Source organism: Nematolebias whitei, chromosome 2 (assembly GCF_014905685.2).
Source record: "Nematolebias whitei isolate Nwh7 chromosome 2, NemWhi1, whole genome shotgun sequence".
Lineage (NCBI taxonomy): Eukaryota > Metazoa > Chordata > Actinopteri > Cyprinodontiformes > Rivulidae > Nematolebias > Nematolebias whitei.
In genome coordinates, this window is record NC_056499.1 from 25,493,620 (window position 1) to 25,505,932 (window position 12,313).

The 12,313-nt window shown below is 38.3% G+C and overlaps 1 protein-coding gene across 1 annotated transcript in view; it reads left to right on the forward strand.

The window, feature by feature from the left end:
• LOC119423570 (TOX high mobility group box family member 3) overlaps positions 1-12,313 on the forward strand; it is a gene marked incomplete at its 3' end in the record, with an annotated part of 72,333 nt that overhangs the window by 40,441 nt on the left and 19,579 nt on the right. Inside the window, 1 exon segment of the mRNA XM_037690972.1 lies at positions 4,546-4,794. Coding sequence (XP_037546900.1) covers positions 4,546-4,794 — 249 coding nt within the window.

The following is a 12,313-nucleotide window of genomic DNA, read 5'->3' on the forward strand; positions in this document are numbered from 1 at the left end:
TATTATTATTTTTTATTTTATCAATCTATTTTCTTTGTTTTGATTTGTTTTGGGATTTTTTTGCAATATAACTTTGAGTTGTGCATGTTAGAAATAAATGCATTAAAAAACAATTAACTATTGTACAATACTACAAAACAATAAGATGCAAATATGAGTATCTGAAAACAGGCACCTGGAAACCAGAACCAAAATATTCTGAGGGAACCAATGACTAATAAAGAACAGGTGTGGTCATTAGGAAACCAAAACTACTCTGTACCAGGTTAGTTTTCTGACTGACTGACTGATAGATATTGATGGAGTCTGAGTTAAAAATAAAAATATATATATCTTAAGGTTTTATAATAATCTCAGTCACTGGGTTCATTTGTTTCTTTTTACTTTATTATTTAGTGCAAAGAGTAGTTAAGCTTACGTTGAAACATTAATTCATATGAATAACAAGCAGCATCTTGTAAAATACATGATAAGTGTCAGATTGACAGTTTTTAATAACCTGCAGTATTAAAACACTCATATATTTTATATATTAGACTAACCTGTATAAATAAAGGCTAAATGAAAATGAAAAATATTAACTGTTTTTTGTTCTTTTCCCCCAATGATCATTTTTGTCTTATGATTTTTAGATTGTTAACTTCAACTTTGAACTCAACAAATGCAAAGTCAGAAAACCTATGTTGATCTATTGCTATTATTATTATTATTTGTATTATTGTTATTCAACTACACAAGAGTTTGGTTAGATTGGTCAAATAAGAAGAAAATGTTTGGTTAAATTAGATTTAACTGTTTTAACTACTAAATTCAAACGTGAGACAGAACTATTCAGTAAAGTTATAATGATAATAAACTTTATGTGAACCAACATGTTTGTAGTTCTGCCATTTTTTATTGTGTTAGCATGTTAACATTAGCATTTAGTACTGGTGTGCTGCTCTACAATGTAATATATTTATTCTAACCTGACACTTTTCAGATTATATATTTTGATCATGTTGTTTAAGTGGTTATGTCTCCAGTAGTCAAGTCAAGTCAACTTTATTTATAAAGCACATTTAAAACAGTAGCTGTTACCAAAGAGCTTAACAAAAAAATCAATGAGTGTAATATAATGGAAAAAATAAAAGTAATGATAGTAGTCAGTAGTAGTCATTAGTCAGTAAAAAGTTGATATTTTCCATGCAACTGCTTTATTCTCTTCTGGGATTCACTTTCCTGTTACATGTCCTGCAATGCTCACAAACGACACTATTGTTGAGAAAGACACAAAAGTGCATATCAAGATAACATGAACATGCCTGCACATCCAGACCCAGCATCTGGCTTGGCACTTGGCAGCACTGAGCCTTTCAGAACAATTTAAATGGATAATCAGGCTGGTGATGCAAGGAAAGTGGATTGTGCATCTCTTAATCTCTGAACAGAGCCCCCTAAGCTGCTCCTGGTGCAGAATTAGAGTGGCTTTATGTGAAGTGACACCAGGCAGTGTGCAGTACTGTAACACACTGTGGGTTCCAGTAAAATCTGGCACCTCCTCCCAGGGGAGAAGGCCTTCTCAACACAGACAGCTGACATCTTCCATAACCCCCTTATGAGACATAAACTCCATGTCTCCATTATCATTGCCCCTGGTGTAGATGTTAATTTGCATCATCATTACCGATGAGAGGGGATACATACAAGCAGAGTCTTTGATAATGATCTTCTGCATCCTCCCGCTCCCCTTTATCTGTTACTTTTATGTTGTTTAGTAGACAGTAAACACCAGCACTCTTCTTTGTGGCTAGATATCCATGTTTCACTTAAAGGTCACTGTCACGCCTCTATTGTTTTCCTTTAAATGTGGAACTGGCCTCACCCAACCTTCATCTTTGACATTTGTTTCAAATTACTAGGTTTGCATTGTATTTTAGAACGCCATTGTTGTTAATGTAGATGCTTTTCCTTTTTTTATATAAACAGCCAATTGTTAAGGAAAACCAGAAAACGTGTTTGTTTTATACAGATTTACTGTAGTGCACACATTTTCTGTTAGAGTTACTGAAATAAAGTGTAACTGTCTTGAGATCACTGATAACATCCAGATGAGACTTTAAACAAATCTGACACAGAGACTGATTCTGCTCCAAACCAGAAAAGTAGCATGAAGACTAATAGTAGTCTCTCGTTACTTTGCCGTTCGTTTTTCGCAGACTTGCTCTATCGCAGTTTTTCAAAATAAGATTGGACATGACACACAACTGGCTGATTAATGGATGAGCTGCACGACTGGCATGGAATTTTTATTTAAAATATATATTTTTTAATTATTTAGCACCTGCTGCACCTGTGTGCAGCCTACAGCTGCATAGAGAAGCTTCCTCCTGCAGAATGTCAGATCTCCACTCTACATTGGAGAAGTAAGCGTGGCACAGAGCAGCCGGAGGCAGAGAGAGCAGAGATCATGACATGATGTGTTCTTTTAGAGCATTTAGGGTTTAGAAAATTGTTAGGGACATTGCAGGAGTGTAGGAAGAGTTTAAAACGCCTTAATATATACCTGTAAATAAATACTAAAATAAAATACTACTTACTACTACTATTTGTGTACTTAATTTCATTCCATCTCATCTACCACATGAGCTGGTAATGGCAATTAAGTTTACTTGAACTTGGACTACTGTATCCCTATTTCACGGGGAGTCCCAAACCCCCGTAATAAACGAAGGACTACTGTACAGCGCATCGGTTCCGATTCTTCCCATTTCCTACTGCAACTTTTGTCCTTAATTTATGATTTTATTTTAATTTTTACTTTATGGAAACAAAAGTCTCAGAGTGCTGACCACAAGTGGTTCGTTGTGGTGGTACTCATTATTATTGGGAACTTAGTATGCACAGTGCAAGACAGAAAATGCTGTAAATAATATAAACATAGCTTTTTGTGGAAGAACTGCTTCAAGTGTTAGATAAATATATGTAAAAATGAAACAGTAAACTGATATAGAGCAGGAAGAGAGGTAAAAAAAAAAAGGATGAATAAAACTATTAGCTTTCTTTGCCCTTGGAAATCACCAGGGCTTGTCAAGACAGCTGCCCTGAGTAGCCAACAAATTAGTTTCAAGTATCTATGTGCTAAAGCAAACAAGGGGAACATTAATAGTCCCAAATTAAAGTATGTGTTGGCATATTCTGTCCATTGTCTTTATTCTTTTATTCCATCCCTCATCAGAGACAGAATGACAGAGCGGACGAGACTGTGACTGTTAGCTGCGTTGTTGAGTCAGTACATTGAATTTAAGATTTTCTGTCATTTTTATCTGACATACTTTTACATCACAAGCAGTTTAAAGTGAATACTTTACACTGTAATGTTAATGGAGTGATGGTAAACGTGAGTAAAAAGGGAGGAAATTAAGACAATTTTTAAGCGTATCTGAATAAGCAATCAAACCCATCTGAGAGGTAAACGCAGGTGTGTGAGCAGGTGAATCCACTTGTAAAAGGCTCATCTGGGTCTGTGCCAACAAGCTCTATTGCCTGATTACATTTGGCCAAATATTTTCACGTCGGAGTTGCTATGAAATTTCAAAAAGCTGATGAGCGCATTGAAAGCATCTTAAATTACCCAGGGCCCAAAACAGTGTGTGTTCAAGATCAACCTGCAGCAGCTTCTAGATGTGGAGTTGGCTTCTTTGTTAATACATTCCACTTGTTCTTCAATCTTTCCACTGATGCTGGGAGTTTAACATTATTCCAGCACAATGACACATGGTGTGTTCACAGCATTAGCAGTGAATACTGTCACATTTAGTAATAGAGGCTTGCTATAATTTAACGGCAGCAGTTAAGCCAGGGACCTCAGATCGCATGCTGTTAAGCCCTGCAATAATGTGGACCTGCAGTGTGGTCATTGTGAGTGTATGAATATTTTGGCCTTTCAAAGAGTAGCTTAATGCAATGTGCAGATGATAACAAGTCCCAAGTTAGTGAACTGTCCCATCTCCAAGAAGGCACATAAGCAAATTAACCATGACCAAAAGCTTTAATTCCTAAGGCAGAAGGATTAGGCCGTTTGATGAGCAGATTCAAGGATGCAGGCAAGGAGAACAAAAAGAAACACTTCTGGCCAAGCGAAATAATCTTTGAAAATGTTCTTTAAATCCATCTCCCTATGACGTGCATTTCCACTGCACTTCAACCCAACATCTTCCATCCCCGAGATTAAGGGCTTTTATCATGTATCCTTCCTTTTTCTGTGATTCCTGCTTGATATTTTTTGCTTTTGACGTCCCTCTCAGCACTTGCCTTTTTACATCTTTATTCCCCCCCTCAAAGTGGACTTCAGTAGGTTTACAAAATGCTAAATCTTTTTGCACTTACAGACAAGTGCATTACCACTCTACTGAAGCGCACTTCTTTTAAGCAGAGTTGTTTGATTTAATCCGTGAAGATGTACTTCCGGCATTTTAAGTGAGATCCACCTCAGCAAATGCTTCCTGGAGATTTTGTCTTTAGATTAAATCATTTTATTCTTGTTTATTCTGTTTTATTTCTAAGACGTTCCATACACCCAGCCTGGGGGATGAGGAGTTTGAGATTCCTCCCATCACACCTCCACCTGAGACAGAATCCAGTCTTGGACCAGAGGTGAACTCACCATACCCATCGATGCCAGAGCCCCCAGCGCCACACAGGGGTCCAATAATCCCCCAGTTCCCCCCACAGAGTCTGGACCTGCCCTCGATTACCATCTCACGCAACATGATGGATCATGAAGGGGTGTCAGTCAACAACGGCCAGCCTGTGGTGAGTCTTTTATTATGTTTGTCACACAGACATCTTGTATTTGCTCTTCTTGCAGGTGGAGCTCTAGATGAGGTTGTTGCTGATGTACACAAACTAAAGTGTATGATTTGGAAGCCTATAGTTTTGGAAACCACTAATTTTAGTCTTCCACTGAGCACCCCGTTTTTACTTATCCGTGTCACCTTCACGGTTTTTGTACACCGCTCATTGTTAGCACATCTGGCACAGCATCTGGCCTTGTTTACGAAACAAAGCATATATAATTACACTGAGTAAATTTCATATCATGTTACCTATTGTACATAAAAAAAAGAAAGAAAAATTACCAAGGGTGTGGATGACCCCTTTCTGTAAGGTGGACAGATCACAGGTGTTAAAGTACATAACACATTCATCCCCGGAGGAGAGTGGAAATGGCACCCAAAACTGCAACATCTTCATATGCTCATATTTAATTCATGTTGCTTCTCAATGGCTTTTTTTTTTTTTACCTTTGTAAATACTGATCCAAGCTTCAGTCCACAATTGCACAAAGTCTTAAGAAACGACACACGATATGTCAAGGGCGCAGTATCAGCTTCGTTTTTTGTGGTGTAAATATTTATCCTCGTAGTGAGATCTGGGTGAACAAAGTTTGGCCATGTTGTCTTTTCACAAAATCCAGATGGTCAAGCGTAAAACTAGAGAAGAATTATCCCTTTCTTTATGTTGCTACAGTGCTGCAGATTGTCTGATTGTTGTCTCTGGGTAGAAAGGCGTTTTTTAAATGCCACAATCATAGAAGCAGCAAGGAGGAGGGGAAATGGAAATGTCACCGTCTGACTAGTTGTCTTACAGACCTAGTACACTAATGGAAAATTCATTTAGAGGACAAGAAATAAAAGAACAAAGGTATTCATTCAACCTTTATGTATACAGGTTAGTCTCATTGAGTCACAAGGACTCATTTACAAGAGACCTGATTTAAACAAAGAACACAGATGAGATGCAGACAACAATAGACAATCATATAAAAAGCATATAAAATGAAAAGTAAATAGAAGAAATGAAATAAAAATGAAACAAAAACAACTACACTGTTATAATATTTAATATAGAATATTTTAAATGTTTTCCAAATGTTAGACGATGGATCTGGAGTATTAAAACTGCATTAATATTGGCCATATGTATTGCTGTTAGATGCTGCAAAGAAACTGGTCTGTGTTCTGATTTTAGATGTTCTCTGAATCTTTAAGAGAAGCGTGTCGAGAATTAAATATTTGTTTGGTGAGACAAATTTTAGCGTCTACTTTCTGAAATGTGTCTAAAAATAATTGTAAAACTAGAGATTTTTTTTTTTTTGTGTGTCAAAATACAGAACGAATACTTTTTCATTCAACCTTTATTTAGACAGGTAAATCCCATTGAGCCTCGAGGACTCATTTACAAGAGAGACCTGATTTCAACAAACAGTGGTGACAACAATGGACAACAGTGATAACAATAGTAATACTGAATGCTGCTGAAACTTACCGAAGAAGCTGGAATTGAACCGTTGAAGCTAAAAGGAGCAGAACACCAACTGAAAGCTAAATGGCACAAAGGCCAAAACCTGAAATTGACAAAAAGGTAGCTAAAAAGTGTCAAAAAAAAGTAGCAAAATGCTAGCTTAAAAGTAGCAGGACTGTAGCTAAGTGCTAAAAGTGGATAAAGGCTAGCTAGAAACTAAGAGTGCATTCACACCAGCCATGTTTAGTCCACTTTAATCGAACTCTAGTCCATTTGCCTAGAAAGTCTGGTTTGTTTGGGGAGGTGTGAATGTGCAATGGAACTCTGATATGGACCAAAAAAAGTGAACTCTGGTCCACCTAAAAACCTAGGTCTTGGTTCGGTTGAAGTGAACTCTGGCGCGGTTCGAATGCAGTGTGAATGAAAGTGAACCGGACACCGCTTCAAAAGCAGGAAGTGGACGACAATGCAGAGCAAACAAGCGCACATTTCTCTTAACGGAGCCGTCAGCCGCCTTGTGTGAAAAACAACATTCTCCATGGTCTTCTGCCTCATCTTCCTCTCGTGCTGAGTCCATTGTTGAAAAATAACAAAACAGAAATCCTAAAACCGCTAAAATTTGATGTCATGCCATTTTTGCCTTTTTCCAGAAGAAGAAGAAGAAGAAGTGTGTTCTTCAGAGGTTTTTGTGTCATTTCCTTCAGTAGTTCTTGGTGCAGCGCCACAACAGGCGAGAGGGGGGACGGGTTGGCTCGACTGATTCAGTGCAGTGTGAAGTGAACCGCACCAGCTGAAAATGTAAACAATTGTTCCAAATTTTGGTCCCAAATCGAGCCGAGTCTACTGGACTATCAGTTGTGAAAACGACCTTAAAGTAACAGCAGGCTAGCTGTAAGCTAAAAGTAGAAAATGGCTAATTAAAAACTAAAAGTAGAGAAAGGCTAGTTGGAAACTAAAGTAGCAAAATATTAGCTAAAAGAAGCAAAACAAAACATCGGTGTGAGCGAGAACATGATACTGATGCTGCATTTAGTTTGCATCGAGAGGACGTGCCATTATCATAACGAGTGTGAAATGTGTTAAAACACCTGGCACTTGCTTCCTTTATGACACATTTGTTGAATCACACCGGTGTTACAGATATTTATTTACATTCCGTATGGGAAAGGATTGTAAAATTGTACAGCTCCTTTCCCCAACTTCTTTATTTCTGCCACATGTAATAATTGCAGCTCTTAAAATATTTCTGCTGCATACAGTAAGTTGGCCCGTCCGAAGGCTTTTTGCCTGAAGAATTTTCATTTCATGGTCAGTTAAGCTTTCTGCATCTGGATGAAACGGAACCTCAACACAATTACATTCCTGACTGTTCTCACGACTTGCTGGAGGATTAGATTTGATTCTCAAACATTATTCCTCTTTAACACCATTTGCATGGCTCATGTCTCTGATTGTGCAGAGACTCTATTAAAAGCTGAGGGGGTAGAATATGGGTCTCTGCTCCTTGCCTAGTGGCATTGTCACCAGCACACCACTCGCTTGTTATCAGTCATCGCACATTGTAAGGCAGGGAAAATCTTGTGGTGGCCCTTCATTTTTCCTGCAATTGGGATTGCATGAAAAAAAAAAGTCTTCTGACAAAAATGTATGGAAACTCTTTTCATCTGTGGGTTTTACTTATTTATTTATTTATTTATTTATTGCTTTGAAAGGAGAACACATCTTCTAAATGCGATAAGTAACGACATCATTTGCAGTTTATTCCACAAACAGAGACAATGATTTACGCAAGCCCTGAGAGGGGTGTTTTGTCATTTTGTCAGTGCACTGATAAAGGAATGACAACCTTATATACATGATTGCATTCTGTGTTATTTGTTATGGCTGCAGGGGCAAACAAATAAACCGTACACTCTTGCAATTACATTTTTCATCAAGCCTTTATGCTCATATTTCCCCAACACTTTTTTTTCTCCCCTGTTCGAGCTTACTAGTGCAGAATAGTTTGTTTTTTTGAACGCTTGTTTCTTATCACAAGTTAATGAGAAACCTAAGCAGTGAATATACCTGGGCTATTTTCAAAAGCCTCTTCCATGTCATTCCTTTGCCAAGTGTTCTGCTAATTCCTCTCCACTTAATGTTCAGCGTATGTCTTGCAAATTGGCCACAGATGCCAGGCTTCTACAGAGAGAAATACATTTTCTCAGCTGCAATCTGCCTGGCAAGCCCCGAATCTGAAGTCATTATTTATTTAATCTGCTCTCCTAACAAGCTTCTGACTCTCATTTTTGTCTCGCAGCATGTGTCCTCCTGATTTGTGATTGAGTCTCAATAGTGCCAAATAGTACTGGAGTTAGAGCTGCCAGTACTGCTTTATTCACAATTTCTTCTCGATTTTCTCCCTGCCGCACAGCGAGGGTCTGTGGGTTCTATTTCAAAAAACACCTGGTGCCTTCGCCCCCCATTTTTAGGGTTTTCTTGACACATGTACGCGCGTTCTGAAATGGGCTGTGTGTCCTCTGTGATTGGATTTGAAGCCTACAGTAGGCAACTGGTTGTATTAGATGTTAAAATCAATATTCAGGGGATGCGGGCGGTCCTCGCTGTTACACATTTAACACTATGAGGTGACGCATTACTGTATGTAGTTTTCATTTCATTCATAACTAGCTGCTTCTTATGCCATTACAGCTGATATGCTAATATTTATTCGTAGGGTGTTAGAGCTACACACATCAAGCAAGATGAGTTTGAAAGAGCCATTTGTAGTTTGCTGTTCGCTTGATTTCATATCTCTTGATAGTGTGTAGATTTCCAGTGAGTACAATACCTTCAGTTCTGACTCGTCAAAACCCACTTTATCCTGAATGAAATGGAAAATGGAAGCACTGTTGCAGAAAGCATGTTTTTCTACACATCCCTCTTATCTCCCTTTCAAGCCAAGAAGCACTGACATGAGTTGTACATCAATTTAAGAGAGTGGATTTTTTTTTTATCCCCCCCTTTTCTTTTTTTCTTGACAGCAATTGTGACATATTGGGTCAGTCAGAAATGAAAAATATTCATGCAGGCATGCAATACTTGTAATGAAGTCTCAGCTTGACCTTCTGCATGATTGATTTTGTAATTTACTTTTCTTGTACGGTTCTCAAACTGAAATGATGTCATGTCGGACAAGTTTTAAATACACATAATGCATCAGGAGAGATGGTGGAGAGGGGTACGGGTCAGTGGCTGTACCAGACCAAGGGGAGGGAGGCTGTTGGCCTCAGAGTCCGAGGGGGAGAGGGGAGACCGATGGAGATTTGTTTTTAAGTGAAGGTTAGAGGTGGGTGAAAGAGATACGCTGAGTTTGCTCCCAATCAGAAAGAGAAAGACAGTAAAGTGTGTTTTACTGTGACAGGTCAGGTGGAAAAAAGGGAAAGAAAGGCAGGAAAAAAAAAATATTTATCACTGTACTGTTATAGCAACATTCAGAATTCCATTTTTCTCATTTGGCTTAAGCACAGACTTCAGCAGGTTGTAGAAAATGGAAGAAAAAAAATGATGTACCCGTTTAGACGCCAAGTAAAGAAATATGTGCAGAGCGCTGATAAACTATCTTTAATAGGACTGACCTTTCATGCTGGCGAAAGTTACTGGGGGATTCATCCTTATAATTACCATATAGATGATTTTACCCCTCTCCTGCCATGGAATATTTCCAAGAGCTCTGGCATTGATTGAATGGAAATTGAACTTGTTAACATTCTTTTCAGCCCTGTTACAGCTTGGTGCCACTGTTCATAAATTCTCTCCAAATTCTGATTTCCAATATCTTAAAGAAAAGACTGGAGGCTGTTTTCATTGACATCAGTGCTTAGATCGTTATCACTTGGCGAAGGCTTTATACTACGTTTGAGCTTGGTCACTCTGTTTATTGGCCTGTTTGTTGTTCGAAGGGGTCCATACGTTTTAGTCCTCATTCATTTGTTTGGATAGCTCTGTGTGAAGTGTTTGCTATGATAAGAGGCTGAGGTTAACAGTAATGTACAAAACAAGCCATTTTTCCTCTTTGTGCTAGTTTATTTCATCTTCCACATAAAAAAAAAAACAATATGAAACACTGCAAATGACATTTACATTTAGCAGCACTTTAGTTGTTAGAGAGGGCATTACAGTTCTTGTTGCTACACGTAAATGTGAATAAATTGGTCACATCTTCCCACTGTGTGGGTTGAAGACATTTTTGGAGATTCATGATGACTGTTAGAATATCTAGTTAGATTGCTCTGATTGCTGGCAAAACTGCTATCAAAATGCAAATGAGACAACGGAGGGACAGAAGTAAACATCCAAGCGTTAGATTCATACTCACAATCAAGACATCTGTTAATATCATTTATTTGACAAGCTCATTAATAGCGGTTATGCTTTGTTAAATTTATTTATTTATTTTCAAGCATAGCAACCCTGGTGTTTAGCTAATGCATGTGCCGGTGTTGTAGCACGAGGTGCTAACAGTTAAATTACTGCTAGTCTAGTTATTCATGTATCATGTGGAAAATAATATACCGGTAATTAGCACGCTGCTGAATGTGATTTAATCGAATGTCAAGCTATGGAATGTGAGTGTGTTTAAAGCACAGCTTTCATCTTGAAGCCAGTTGGACAAATTTACAGCAGAATGTTTCGAGTCCGAACGGCTCCTTGTTAATGTTATTACTGTATGCAGATGGCCACAACTAATGAGCTCAGTGTGCATCTTTGATGTTCACAGCAAGAAAAGAGCAAATGGTGAGCCATTGTGTTGCCAGTGACGACAGAGGGACTGGAAACGTGTTGCTGAAATGTAAACTGCTGTTATTTGGTTGCAGGTTTGTTTATTGCAGCTTTTATTTGCAGGGGTTTCCAAACGTGCGGAAACAGTATGTTTGATTTCTTATCCAAACTGCGTCTCACCTTTCGCAGAAACCTGCTCGCACATGTAAATATAAATCTGGTCTCACCTCATATATTGTATTTATGATAAGAAGGAGACATGGCATATGAGAAATAAATGGATTGTAGATTCAATATGCGCCTGTCTGCAATGGTGTTACAATATTGTTTGTGAAGACGTGCATTCATAAGGTTCTTTCAATAAAGCCAGGTGCATTGGTTTATGATGTGTTGATGTTGGGAGAGATTGAGTTTGCACTGCTGAATACCAGATGGATGTACCCAGGGAGAACAAATCACCTTTTCTGTTCTGTTCACGTCTCCTCCTCTGTTCCATGTCAGCTCTGCTGGCTCTCTGATCAGTCTCCCCCCCCTGAGAGCTGGCAGACCTTGTAATTTCATCCTCGGCACAATCAATGTATGTTACCAGTAACTTCTTAAAGGGTCTTTCAAGAACTGAACATTTTGTTTTGAGAACGTGAAAGAGACTTTGAAAACACTGTTATATTAAACTCTAAATGTTAGACTGGATGGCATATGTCTGAAATTCTGAAGGCATTGGCCCTTTGAATAGTTGGTTTATGGAGTTGATGGAATAGATTTTTTTACACTTACAACAATGACATGCACAGCATTAAAGAGTTATTTTACAATCTGAAATAAAGAGTATAGGTTTGTGGCTACGAGAATGGCATGTTGTAGTATGCACACAGTTTCCCTGTGGCATTTGAAATGATGTATGACAGCTCCAGCATTACCCTTCAGGAGCTGGTCGGCCTAAGCTGTGTCATAGATTTACCCTACAACTGAGCTGTGTCGCCATCCACTACTGCCCTTATATGTTGGCTTCTGGCGTGTCAAGATAATTTATCATTTCTTGTAAGAGACATTTAGGAGTAAGGACATTTTGACATGTGATCTGCCGCAGAACAATTCACGGAATCCAATGACCCAGTTTTTGCTCTGGCAAAGCGATACATGTTCATGAGCTTGAAGGGTGTCACAGCAAGTATCTGAGCAGAAGAAATGAGGTGTAAGTCTTTATAATAAAAATAAATAATGAAAAAAAATTGCTGTTTTCTTATTAACCTTCTTTTTTTTTTTTTTT